General features: G+C 36.9%; 1 protein-coding gene across 1 annotated transcript; it reads left to right on the forward strand.

The window, feature by feature from the left end:
* Window positions 1-312: 312 nt before the first annotated feature.
* LOC128551031 (trichohyalin-like) lies at window positions 313-2,004 on the forward strand. Its single transcript, XM_053531302.1, has one exon. It carries the CDS (start codon window positions 313-315, stop codon window positions 2,002-2,004), a length of 1,692 nt encoding a protein of 563 aa, XP_053387277.1.
* The last annotated feature ends 12,793 nt before the right edge of the window (window positions 2,005-14,797 follow it).

Below are 14,797 nucleotides of genomic sequence, written 5' to 3' on the forward strand. Positions count from 1 at the left end.
AAAGAGAAATACAGTGGTTAGAAAGCAAAGAAAAAGAATGCGAACAACAAAACATAGAACAAGTTCAACATACAGATAAAATCGCATCGGGTAACAGACAAAAAGATGAGAGTTTAGAAATGAGTCATAGAAACTTAACACTCAGAAAACAGATTGAGGTCAGAGATAAACCGATAGAGAACAGCAAGCACCATATATATGATAAAGACTTAAAAAGAGAAGATGTTACATATAAAGAAGATATGGAGTTCAATGGAGAACCTGATTATGATAAAGACTTAAAAAAATGAAGATGTTATATATAAAGAAGATATGGAGTTCAATGGAGAACCTGATTATGGTGAAAGACCCGAAGAACATAAACTGAAAGAACAGATTGAACAGCTACAAACACAGAAGATAAAGGTTGAAAATGAGATAAAGCAGAACAAATTATTAAAAGACAAACAAAGAAAAGAAATGGAAAGGAAAAGGCTTGAAGAGTTAAAGATAAAACAGGAGATGGAAAGGAAAAAGGAAGAAAGGTTAAGAAAACTGAAAGCTGAAAAGGATAGGTTAGCAAAGGAATTGAATCAACAAGAGAATACTCTTCGTAGTCTGAAGGAAGAAACCGAGTATGAACGAAAGAGAAAAACAGAAAGGCAAAGCAAAGATAAGACAGAAATTCAAGAGGTTTTGAAAGAAAAAGATCATTGGAAAGGGAAATTACTGAAACCTACGATACCCAACCTTACAGAAGATACATTTGACGACTGGAAAATTGAAGTAGAAGTGATCATGAATTCAGGCCTATATGAAGAAAGTATGTTAAGACAAGCAGTAAGGAACTCCCTTTGTGGCCAAACAAGAAAGATCTTACTCACAATACCACCGTCAACTACTACAAAGGAAATCATAAGCAAGTTGGAAAATGTTTATGGCAATGTAAGATCAGGTGAATCAGTGTTAGCAGAGTTTTATATGTGTAGACAAGGAAGAGATGAAGGAATAGCAGAATGGGGAATCAGGTTAGAAAGCATTATCCAAAAAGCAATAGTGAAAGGACACATAAAAGAAAGCCAAAAGGAAGAAATGCTAAAAACAAGATTTTGGAGACAGCTTTACAGTGAAGAAATTAAGAATGCAACAAGAATGTATTTTGAAACTGCACAAACATTTGAAGAATTGAGAAAGAAGGTAAGGGTAGAAGAGAATGAAATGAAAATTGCCCGAGATGAACCTATGATAGATGAGAAATCATACACCATTAAAGAACAAGCACAGACTAAGGAACAGAGGAATGTACTAGAGGACTTAGTTGATAGAATGAAACATCTAGAAACAGAAATTAGTAAGGCGAAAATAACAGATAACGAGAACAGAAGTAGATACAGAGACTACCATAGAACAGACAGAGGATATAACAGAAAAGACGACACGTATGATAGAGAGAGGAGATACTATAGAAGGGATAGATACGACGACAGATATAATAAAGAATATGCAAGAGAAAGAAGAAGTGACGACACATACTACAGAGATAATAGAAGAAGAAACAACGATAGATATAACAGAGGCAACGGAATAGATAGAAGATACGGCGACAGATATAGTGATTATAGAGAAAGGAGAAGATACAGCCCACGAGATAGGAGAAATGATAGAACTGATTATTTGGACCAAGACAACGAAAGAAGATACTACAGAGATTACAGGCAAACAAGTGAGAAAGAAAATAGAGATAGAAGACGACTAGACAATGAAAGAGAACACAAATATTATGAGGATAACAGATCACCAAGTCATCGAGATAGTGGATACAGGAGAGAACCAGGAGAAGAAGGAGGCTATAGATATAACAGAGAAGAAAGAAGACAGACTACAAACAATGAAGACAAAAGTAATAGTAATGTAAATGCTGAAAGGAAAGATAGGGATAATAGAGAAGAAAAACACAGGAATTATGAGAAACAGGATAAGAAGAGTTCTTTAAACTCAAGGACGTCTCTGTCGGGGAGCAGATAGGAGACAGTGCGAAGAATGAATGCTCCAAGAAAACATTATTATATGAAAGGATTGTTGGTAGCAACAACGTTGGAGAAATTGAAATAGAAGGAACATACAATAAAGGAATTGTAGATACAGGTTCCATGATAACGACAATGTCTATAGATTTTTACCATTCTTTAGAAGAAAAACCACCACTTCTTCCATTAGATCAGTTCAATCTCCAAATAAATGCTGCAAATGGTGAAACAGTGCCTTATTTAGGTTATGTAGAGGCTAGAATGACTGTGCCATTTTTAAAAAATAAACGGTTTGATGTACCAGTGCTAGTTGTTCCAATGACAGATAACAATAGAGATATACCGATAATTATTGGAACAAATTTTATTCGCCTATGTGGAAAAGAACTAGACAGTACAAACACAAATGCAGATCTTCCTGAGGCATGGAATATGGCAATACACAGTTTGACAGATGATTCAGCAGGTATTGTGAAATCCACTCAAAGATATACGCTACATCCATATCAAACCAGAACCATTACTGGCATTATTCGGAAAACAAAAATAGTAGAGTCCGCTGTTACTGAACCATGTTCAGATGATCATTGTTCTAGCCGAGTCAGTGTTTGTCCTCGAGTAGTAACGTTAGCTAAGCCTGGTAAAACAGCAAGAATACCAGTACGAATGTTTAACCTCTCTGCAAAACCAATATCTATCGCAGCGAAATCCAACTTATGCCAGCTACATGAAGTAACAGTATTACGTGAAGCACCAATAGTTAACAAGTCAGACGCTATAAATCCGGATAATGTTACTGCTTATCAGCAAAATGTCAATGAGGAAGACAAAGAAGAGCCATATGGAGTAAAACTGAGTAATACCAACCTATCTACAGAAGAGAAAAACAGAGTATATGCTATGTTTTCAAAATGGCAACATATCTTCTCTAAAGGTCCAACAGATTTAGGACATACTGATTTGATAGAACACGAAATCCATCTATCTGATGAAAAACCATTTAAACAACCACATAGAAACATCCCACCTGGTTTACTTGAAGAAGTTCGTGAACACCTAAAAGAAATGATAGAATGTGGGGCAATACGTCAATCCAGCAGTCCATTTTCATCCAATGTGGTTATTGTAAGGAAGAAGGACGGCAGCATTCGCTTTTGTATCAACTTTAGAAAATTAAATGAACGTACAATTAAAGATGCTTATTCCATTCCTCGGATTGAAAATACACTTCATCTTCTCTCTGGGTCCAAATACTTCACAAAACTTGATCTAAAGGCAGGATATTGGCAAGTGTCCGTCAAAGAAGAAGACAAACCAAAGACTGCTTTCACGGTAGGACCGTTAGGTTTCTATGAGTGTAATAGAATGCCTTTCGGACTTACAAACGCACCAGCAACATTTCAGAGACTGATGGAAAGATGTATGGGTGATCTAAATTTACGTGATTGTTTGATTTATCTGGATGACGTCATTATCTTTTCTTCAACCATTGAACAACACCTTGAAAGGATTGAAGCTGTTTTCTCTCGACTTGCTGAACACAATTTAAAGTTAAAACCAAGCAAATGTGAATTCTTCCAATCTTCCGTAACTTACCTCGGACATGTTGTCTCTAACCAAGGAATACATGCAGATCCTGAAAAGATTGAAGCCGTCAAATCATGGCCAAAACCTAAAACAACAAAAGATGTTAGAAAATTTCTTGGCTTCACGGGATACTACAGGCGATTCATTAAAGGATATGCCTCCATTGTTAGACCACTCAATGACCTTCTCATCGGACATTCTACCAAAAAGAAGGAAAAATCAACAAAGAAAAAAGTACCTTTCCAATGGAATCAAGAACAAGAGGAAGCATTTCATACTATCATTCATAGACTTACTCACCCTCCCATACTTGCTTATGCCAATTACCAATTACCATTCATGATACACACAGATGCTTCGTCTACAGGGCTAGGAGCAGTATTATATCAGCGTCAAGGAGGAGTTGACAGAGTTGTTGCTTACGCGAGTAGAAGTCTGAAGCCATCAGAAAAACATTATCCGGCGCACAAAATGGAATTTCTTGCTCTGAAATGGGCAGTGACAGAAAAGTTTAATGATTACCTCTACGGTAACGAATTCATTGTGCTGACGGATAACAATCCCCTCACATACGTTCAGACAACGGCAAAACTAGATGCCACAGGACATCGCTGGATGGCTGCCCTCGCAGGTTACAACTTTACAATAAAGTACAAATGTGGAACACAGAACGCAGATGCAGATGGTCTCTCTCGAAAGTATGAACATGAGCTTGATAGTTATAATACTACAATTGAAAAAGATGTTATAAATGCACTTACCTTTTCTGCAACCGTCAGTAGCCAACAAGCTCCTCTTGCCTACAGTATTCTAACACCTGAAAAATTACCTGAAGTAGAATCGACAACATCTGTTGAAATCCCTGAAGATTTGGTTGCGTCAGAATCTCTATCTTCTAAAGACTGGAGAAAAGCACAACATGACGACAATGTAATATCACAAGTATATACTCACCTGAAGGAAGGAACTAGGCCATTCGCTAAGCGAACCTCGTCAACAGATCCTGGTGTCATCAAATACTTACGTGATTGGGACAAACTAGTACTTCGAGACAATGTCCTTTATCGTCGTGGAATCCTTAACGGTCAGGAATACATGCAGCTCGTCTTACCTGCAAATCTTAGGGAAGAAATTTTCATGGCACTCCATGATGACCTAGGTCATCAAGGTCGAGATCGGACGACTTCTTCATTTCGTCAACGATTTTACTGGCCAGGAATGGATACTTGGATTCAAGATAAAGTTAGCCAGTGCCCTAGATGCATAAGAAGAAAAACATTACCCAGTACAGCATCTCTCGTCAACATCAGGTCTTCTGCACCAATGGAAATACTCTGTGTCGACTTCCTTAGTTTGGAAAGGTCCAAAGGTGGGTTTGAAAATATCTTGGTAGTTACTGATCACTTCACCAGATATGCTCAAGCCTACCCTACAAAGAATCAGACAGCAAAGACAACGGCCAGAATCCTATTCGACCAGTTTGTTGTACACTACGGCTTTCCACTACGAATCCACAGCGACCAAGGAGCCAACTTCGAATCTTCTCTCATCAAAGATTTATGTGACCTAGCAGGAATAGCAAAGAGCCATACAACCCCGTACCACCCAATCGGTAACGGAAAAGTTGAAAGATTTAATTCTACATTGCTAAAAATGCTAGGGACACTAGAAAACCACGAGAAAGCAGATTGGAAGTCTCATGTTGCTCCACTTGTCCACGCCTACAACGTGACTATCCATGACAGCACTGGATACTCGCCATATTTTCTCATGTTTGGACGTCACCCAGAACTAGCTCTTGATGCCTTTCTTGGATTATCATCAGATGACGTCAACAGCAAAACACAGAACGAGTACGTCAGGAAGCTTAAGGAACGTCTATCCAACGCATACAGAAAAGCAGAGGAAACTGCTAGGCATGCAGCAGAGAAAAACAAACGGCGGTATGACATGAGAGCCAAATCAAGTACCATAGTTCCTGGAGATCTCGTTTTGGTTCGAAATGTTACACTTCGTGGCAAAAACAAACTCGCCGACAAATGGGAAGAGACGCCATATATCGTGGTAGAACAGCCAAATCCAGATATTCCAGTTTTTGTAGTTCGTAAAGATTGTCCACGAGCCAGGAAGACCAGGACACTTCATCGAAATCTGCTGCTACCTTTAACAAAGAAAGTAAACCATACTTACCTGCAACATGAAAATAACAAGAATCAACATGAAGAGGTTAAAAACGATACTTACCAGAGCAATACAACAGAAAATACTTACCTCAATGACAGCGGCAACGATACTCGTCCAGCTCAACTTCCAGTGAAGGACATAACTCCTCCAACCGCCATCAAAGGAGTTGAAAAATATATTATACCTGCTAGAAGGCACTCTCCGAAGGTTAATGAACATTCTGAAAGTCGTCATTCATCCGGTGACAAAACAAACAGACGACCAATGCGCGCAAGAAAAACACCAAGATGGCAACGCTCAAACGACTGGGTTTTTAATTAAGTGAATCTAAGTGTGATATAAACAGTTGTAAATATGATAGACATACATATAAGTTGGAAATATGAGTGTATGACTAGACAAGCCTTGATAGAAGTGGAAGAGATGTGTTTAAGAACATAATCAAGGACTTCATATTTTTATCAAGTATAAGCATGTGTGATTGAAATTGAATGTTGACTGAACTGTGAACATGTACTTATAAGTTGTGAAATATCTAACAAATATGGGATTACATTTGAAGCGAGGATTGTATTAAAAAGTGTCACGTTGGATTAGGTCCACTTGAAACACACATACTTACCTCAAACACACACTATGCCTCACACATGTAATTTTAAATGATATATACATTTTCATTTATACACCATATAATATTATGTATTCTAAAGTTTTATCTTTTGTTATATTATTTGACATCCCATATGATGTTATTCGTGAATTAATTTATTTAATTCATTTGGTTAATTTATTTAAATGCTTATACAAATTGGTACTTTTCATTTTGTATGATTAAATGTCGGGACGCCATTTTCGAAGCAGGGGGAGTATGTCGTAGGGTAAAATAACGGTACATGTAAATCTCTTTAAAGTTTTGGTTATTTTATTTCATTTTCCTGTTTATGTCCCGTCTGGTGTTCCATACTTTTGCCAAAATACTCCAATACTTATGAATGGTCCAAGGGAAATAAATCATGACCTCCTATATTAATCTTCCCAATATTTTGGCATGTGACTTATTTTAACCAATCACGATCTGGTCACTTCAAAGGTCAATCTTTTGAAACATATATATTTACATACTCTGCAAAATAAACCAAGTATCTTTGGATATATTACATATATATTCAGGTAAATACCATTTTTGTACTTTGCAGTTATATTTCTAGTTGTGTCTAATATATTGTATTGATAGGTAATGTATTTAATACATTATTACGAGTTTAAATTTACTGTGTCGAAAGCGGTCAGTTACGCGCCACCACACCTTTTGTAACACTCGTTTGTTTACAGTTTTGACAGCTGTCATCTGTCAAATGACGTTTCACTATTTCTCGCTTATGTTTACTATTTGTTGTTTTATGTTAATTCTTGGTATATTTAAGTGAGATAATTATACTTGAATATAAATCATTAAAAGTATGTAAGATGGATTGATCTGTATCAAGCAAATTGCGCACAACATGATGCGATAACGAACTTGCTAGAATATAAACGAAATTTTCACGTTTCTGTCTTGAGTAAGGATTTATTCCATTTGGTTTTCGCCATAATTAGAAATTTTCAGAATGCCTAGCTATTTTAAATTACTATGACCTGAAATTTTAGTTATAACTTTACTGAAGCATTAAAAAAAAAAGGTCAATATCGTACATGTGGATAGTATGCCACTTTTTTGCGACATACGAGCCAGCCCTTGGATGTGGCTTCAATGAGCCCCCCTTTTAGGTGTAGAATGAGGAATCTCTCTGGCGAAGTAGCCCTTAGTTGAGACTAAGACTCATACCCAACATATACACCGGACCTCAATAGTGTGATGACGGAAACATACTATATATAGAGCAATGTAATGTATTGTGCAGTTAACATGTTTTATAAATTGAATATTCTCTTTTCAATTAAATGCTCTATATCTTGACAAATGTTGCGTAACTCGGTATGAATGAAATATTGACAACCATTTCATATACTTTTAATGCTTACAAAACATGCTGCATAATTCTATCAAATATTAAGTTACAAATCAAATTAAAAATCATGAGGTTTTGTTTATCGTTTAACATCTAAATTTAGCTTTACGTTAAAAATAGATGTTGGAAACAAATTGTACATACACTAAAATAAAGTCCCGCGGAGGCTGTGCAATTTTCAGAATTAACTTATTTTTTGCAAGTTATTACAAGAAATATGATGAATTGTGATTACTTAAACTTTTTTAAACCGTTATCGTTCTCTGACCCGTGTCATATAATTTTTTTTTGACAAAAAGGAAAATCTACTTTCACTTTCCTATACTATAGTATTGCAACGCAATATGGTATACATATTAAATATGGATTGGAAGACTTGGATATCACAAAATCAATGTCCTAAACGTCTAAATGATGCACAAATAATAAAAATTTCACGCGTTTCGATAGTAATAGCGTGAAATTATTGTCTGTCGCGTTACGTATTCAACAGGGTGAAATTGGTCAGTCGTGTTTATTGAATCGAGACATTATGAAAATGTGTAGAATATAATTTGTAAGTGGTCATTCTACCAGACGATTTCACACAGAGACGTGGCAGCCGGAGAGAGTAATGGAGGCAGAAAGTAGAATTTTGTCAAAGTTAGAGACTTTAAGGTAGCAGTTGGTAGTTTCCAGCCACAGATTCGAATTGGCCAGGGTCAAAATCTGTCATTAGAGATAAAACCTTGATGTGAAGGCTGTTTTGATGTTTGAAATATTTGTTGATGTGAGTTTGTGATTAACAAGTTTAAGAATGGTATGTTGCAGAAATTCTGGCAGATGCGAATGTAAGCTTGATGGCATCATTTTCATATAACTGCTTGAAATGCATATATACCACTATCAGCATTGAGCGTCTCGTGAACTGTCAAATGTCATATAGGCCTCACACAGTTGAAAATAGTGAAAAAAGTAATCGGTTGACAGGTATTTTTGTCCAGCTCTGCAAGTAATACTTGAAACTGAGTACAGAATGCAAGTGGCCATTTGGCTCTATCATTTCTCCTTACATTTTAAGGCCAGTTGGAGATATGGCTAATTTGGGCTGAAATGTCATGTATTTTTCGCGGGCTGAAATTGTCTTTCAGGTGGCTTGTGGATTTAAAAATCTATGCTTTGTATGAAGTTTACTATGTATTTTATTTCTTCTTCAAGTAAGATGTAAACCGGTATCTTTTTATTTTCAGGTCTGCATCTCGTAAGATATCGGAAGCCGTCTGACTTGGCCACATCGCTCGGAAGCTGCATCATTTTGAACAGAAAATTAACAATATTTCGCAGAATCAGATTTCGGCGTGTTCCAAGCTTGGAAATTACAGTTTCAAGAAGAAAGGTCACGAGCAGCAGTTTATGGTAAACGCTAAAGTAATGGACAAGCTAAGACAAGCAGATAGTTCCTTGGCTGATATCGGCGACGAAGATTCTAACTCGGCTGCTCGCCCGCCCGCTTAGCTCAGTAGGTAGAGCGTTGGTCTACGGATCGCGGGGTCGTGAGTTCGATCCTCGGGCGGGGCGTATGTTCTCCGTGACTATTTGATAAACGACATTGTGTCTGAAATCATTAGTCCTCCACCTCTGATCCATGTGGGGAAGTTGGCAGTTACTTGCGGAGAACAGGTTTGTACTGGTACAGAATCCAGGAACACTGGTTAGGTTAACTGCCCGCCGTTACATGACTGAAATACTGTTGAAAAACGGCGTTAACCACCCCCTCCCCCCCCCCCCCCCCCCCCCCCCCCCCCCAAAAAAAAAAAAAAAAAAAACTCGGCTGCTCAAAACGCTAGAGAAAAAAATTCAAAAGGTATGGACATTTTATTACACCGTCAAAAATGTATAAAGTTGGCCGATTCGTCAGAGCACGGAAGGTCGTCCAAGAATATGAGGCGCATCCTTTAGCGGAAAATTCCGACGACGAGAAGGAAAATTATCGGGCGCAGGTTCAGGCAGACCGTAAAGTAGGCTACATCAGGAACGTAGAGTAAGGTCTAGACGTTACGCACCGTACACAACGATAAAAACATCATCTGCAAGCGCAACCGAAACCCGTCCTCAGAATCAGCAGACGACAAACAGAAAACCAGGTCTATGCTTCAAGTGCGGGAGAGCAGGACATTGGCGTGCAGAGTGCCGCGCGGAGGCGCAGACAGATAAAAATATGCAGATAAGTACACGTTTTTGTTCATCTGTGAAACATGATATTGATTCTTTTGAAAAGATTGATGTCCCGAAATTGGGACTATATGACAAATGTCAAAATAATTTGAGTGAAAATGTTATTTCTGAAAATAAGAATACTTTAGATATAGAAGCGTCTCCGTGTGGGAGATTAAAGTCTTGCATTGGACACTGGCGAGAGGCTGAGCCAGGAACCTATATTTTAACGGTAGTTTCGGAAGGCTACAAGTTGCATTTAAAACTTTGCCAAAGTCCGTCGAACTTGAAAATAACAGGACCGCCAGAGAAAATATTCAATTTGTTTCGAGTGAGATTCGAACCCTTTTATCTAAAGGTTGCATAGAAGAAGTTACAAATGTGCCATATGTAGTAAACCCTTTAACTGTGGCATATAACAGACGTGGTAAGCCAAGATTGGTTTTGGATTGCATGCATATCAATCCATCACTGTTTAAGTTTTGCTATGAAAATCATGATTTAGCGAGTCAGATTTTTTCAAAAGGTGATTTTCTCTATACTTTTGATATTAAAGGGGCATATCACCATATTATGATTTTTCCAGAGCATACTACTAATTTAGGTTTTTCATGGACAGAGTCCGGGCAAAAAGAAATGATACTATGTTTTCAGAGTTTTGCTTTTCGGTATATCTGCTGCTGGATATATTTTTACTAAAATATTAAGAGCAGTCATCAAGAAATGGAGGGATTTGGGAATGAAGATTGTTATGTTTTTAGACGACGGTCTAGGTGGAGCCAGTACTTTTGATACAGCGAAAGAATATAGTATTTTTACAAGACAAAATTTAATCAAGTTTGGTTTTTTAATAGCGGAAGAAAAATGTCAGTGGGAACCTACACACAATCCGTTTGGGTAGGATATTTTTGGCACACAAGGGATGGTATTTTGAAAGTTACAGAAAATCGAATATGTAGAACAGAGCTGTTTCTAGGGAGCTTGATTAAATCAGTATGCAAGGGTGTAGTCGTATTTCCTGTAAAAAAATAGCATGCTTAACGGGACAGTTGATATCGATGATGTTTGTTTTTGGGTCTGTTGCAAGGCTGAGAACCAGATATTTATATGATTGTGTCAATAGTAGAGCAAGCTGGTGCGCTCCTGTTAAATTAAGCATTGGTTCTTTTGACGATTTTGACGAACTGATTTTTTGGAGGGAAAATCTAAGAAATTTAAATAAGAGCCCGTTAAAGTCTGAATAAGGTGATACGGCATACGTCTGTGTTGACGCCAGTGGATCTGGAAATTGTAACTATGCCAACGTCTTTGTTGACGCAAGTAATTTGGGTTTCGGTGGTTATATACAAGGTAGCACAGAAAGCGACGTAGTAGGTTCTTGGTTAGAATCCGAGAGCAATTTAAGTTCTACATGGCGTGGGCTTGAGTCAGTGTACAGGGTAGTACGTTCATCTATTCCCGAGCTGCAAGGGAAAAAAGTCTTGATTAACACAGATAATAAAAATGTATGTACAGTGTTAAAATCAGGTAGTAACAAGCCTCATTTACAGCAGATTGCTTTAAAGGTAGATAAATTGTGCACTGATAATAACATAAGGTTACATTCACGATGGTTGCCAAGGAAATATAATACTGATGCCGATTTTCTCAGCAGGTGTAACAGACAGCGATGATTGGTCAGTTGTTGAGTGGGTTTTCAAAGTTTTAGACGACACATGGGGAACTCATACGTACGATCGCTTTGCATGTCATTATAATGCCAAATGTAAGAAATTCAATTCCAGATACTGGTGTCCTGGAACTTCCGGAATAGACGCTTTTGAACACAATTTCGTAGGCGAAAACAATTGGTTGGTTCCACCTCCAAGATTGATTGTGCGGTGCATCAGTAATATAAAGCAGATCAAATGCAGTGGCACTTTAATTGTACCTTGTTGGCATTCAGCCCCTTTCTGGCCCTTCCTGTTTCCTTCGGGAACACGAGCAAGTTTCATTAAAGATGTTTTTGAATTTCAGCCCGGAGTTCTTACAAAGCGGGGTTGTGGCAGAAACGGCATTTTTTTCGATGGGAGGCCGTTGTGTTTTAGTCTGATTGCTATAAGATTTGAATAAGATTTGCATATTGCTATATTTGTGATGTTTTCTTCAGGCTTAAATCTGGCACAATGCATAGAGACGGAAGTGCAGAAGAGAGGCATAGAGACGGAAGATGGCAGATTTTCTTGTAAACTCTAAAAGTGACAGTGCTGTGAAAAAGTATTATTCTTATTTTATTAAATGGGAGAATTATATCAAATCAAAGGGAGGTAATAGTGTTCCAGCCTCACCAATTCTTATTTCCATGTATTTAACTGAGTTATTAGATAAAAAGAGTTCCTATGCCGTTGTTTCATCTACGGTTTACGCAATTCAATGGGCTCATACACTTCGAAATCTACCGGATCCTACGGACAATATGTTTATAAAAAATCTTGCTGGAAACTTCAAAGCGTCTTCATTCTAAACCAGTCAACAAAAAGGAATCCGTTTCCTCAGAAATAATAACTGAACTATGTGTAAAGTATGCAAGTAGTGATGACATTTTGTTATTAGAGATCTTTGCATGATTGTTCTGGGTTACGCCGCATTTTTAAGGTATGACGAGATAAGAAATCTTCGTTGTAATGACATTACTTTTCATGAAGATTATTTTTCATTAAAATATGAAAGAAGCAAGACTGACCAATATCGCATAGGCAAAGAAGTAGTAATTGCCAAAGGGGTGTCTTTAGTATGTCCTTATGTTATGCTACGGAGATATTTAAGCGTATCGAAACAAACTGTTAAAAGTTCGAAATTTTTATTTCGGCCAGGCGTAAGGGCAAAAAGTATTAGTTTTTTAATTTACAAAGACAAATGTTTAAGTTACACACGGGCAAGAGAAACATTGATTCGCAGATTGAAAGAAGTTGCCGGAGATTTCAATTTGGGCTTACATTCTTTAAGGTCCGGAGGCTTAACTACCGATGCTAACGCAGGTGTAAATGATCGTTGTTTGAAACGACACGGTCGTTGGAAAGCAGATAGCAGTAAAGATGGCTATGTTGCCGATTCTTTAGACAGAAGGCTAGAAGTGTCCAAACAGTTGGGATTATAATTCCATCAGTTTTGTTTGCACAATCACGAGCAAGCCCGTACTTTTCGGTATTCGCCTGCATTTTTTTCTGTGATAATTAGTTTTACTTATATAAATTCATAAGACTGTAGAACACTGAAAGTGATCAAAGGCACAAACTTGTTGACATATCCTTATGAATAACCAGATAATGTGCAGAAGCTTGTAAAATTTTTGCTACATTTTTTTTAAATAATGCATAAATTGTATATTCTCTTTGTAATGTTACCAATATCTAACATTTATTATTTTTCGTGTTATACATATTTCTACACCAAATTTGTTGACAATGAACATGTTGGAAAAGTTCATCTTAACTTTAATAATTTGGGCATGTATATTTGATGTGTGTTTTTTACATGATTTATGCATGGTAGCATACGTCCGCGCAAATAAAATGAGGTCCAACATTAGCAAACTGGCACTGACAAACGGACACAGGTTTCCAGTAAGCTGGTTTTTCCTGGGCGAGCCGGGTTGCAATGCGAGACAAATTTAAGCGGATTTTTTTTTGCGCAAAATTGATTAGAATTATAACTGGTACACATATTAAAACATTTTATCAGAACAGTAAGAAGTAAAAGGGTAATACAGTCGTAACTTAAATGAAAATAATAACTAGAATGTTAACGATAATATATATATATATATCACCACCACAATATACCAGACCAATTCCGGCAAAGCGCCTAGCAGTACAAACGAACACGTACATGCCACAGTAAGTCCACTAACCTGTTAAGATTAGTTTCGATGCTGCTTTATATACGTGCCCGAATTGTACTACACATTCGTACTGGTTCAACATTTGCATATATATATACTCAAATCTCTGTTTCATGTCTCACAAATCAGTAGTGACATTTTAGTCTTTTTAACTGATTGGGACCAGAGAAGCTATATTTTTTCTCCTTGAAAGTTAACTGGATCTCGAGGATACATTGAATATATATATAGTTTATTTAACGTATTCACAACCATCAAAATTACTTCACAAACGTTATCACGTTCAATGACAAAGCATGCAAAATTTCCGGCAATTTCAGTCACGCCAAAAGAATTAATTTTCCTAAAGGTACTGTTTGTTTGAAAATATATTACAAATTACATACACTTTTTCGTCATTTTTTTCACGCAATTGATGTTATCTTTTCATATAACTGTGACTAAACGTGTGATTAAACTGTGATTTTCATATAACTGTGATTAGCTTTTATAATACTTTACTACAGCCTAATTATAGCTGTATATCTTGTTACCTTTTTCAAGAAAATAGGATGAACAGTCATTAAAAACTTTACATTTATTTTTGTCACAAAAATTCAAAGAATTTTAACATTGGTCGCAACTTTTGACGTTACGTCATAGCATTCGTGTTCTTTTTGGTCAGTTCCTCATATTTTGTGACTAATACAGTTTTTGTATACCACCTTAATGTCACAAATCGTTATATCTTGTGACTAATACAATTGAATACCACCTAAATGTCGCATATCCTCTTATCGTGCGACTAATACAATTGGACACCACCTTAATGTCACAAATCGTTATATCTTGTGACTAATACAGTTGTATACCACCTCAATGTTGCAAATCGTTAAATCTTGTGACATATACAGTTGTATTCCATCTTTATATCACAAATCGTTGTATCTTGTGACTAA

This window comes from Mercenaria mercenaria, chromosome 19 (genome assembly GCF_021730395.1).
Source record: "Mercenaria mercenaria strain notata chromosome 19, MADL_Memer_1, whole genome shotgun sequence".
Taxonomy (NCBI): domain Eukaryota; kingdom Metazoa; phylum Mollusca; class Bivalvia; order Venerida; family Veneridae; genus Mercenaria; species Mercenaria mercenaria.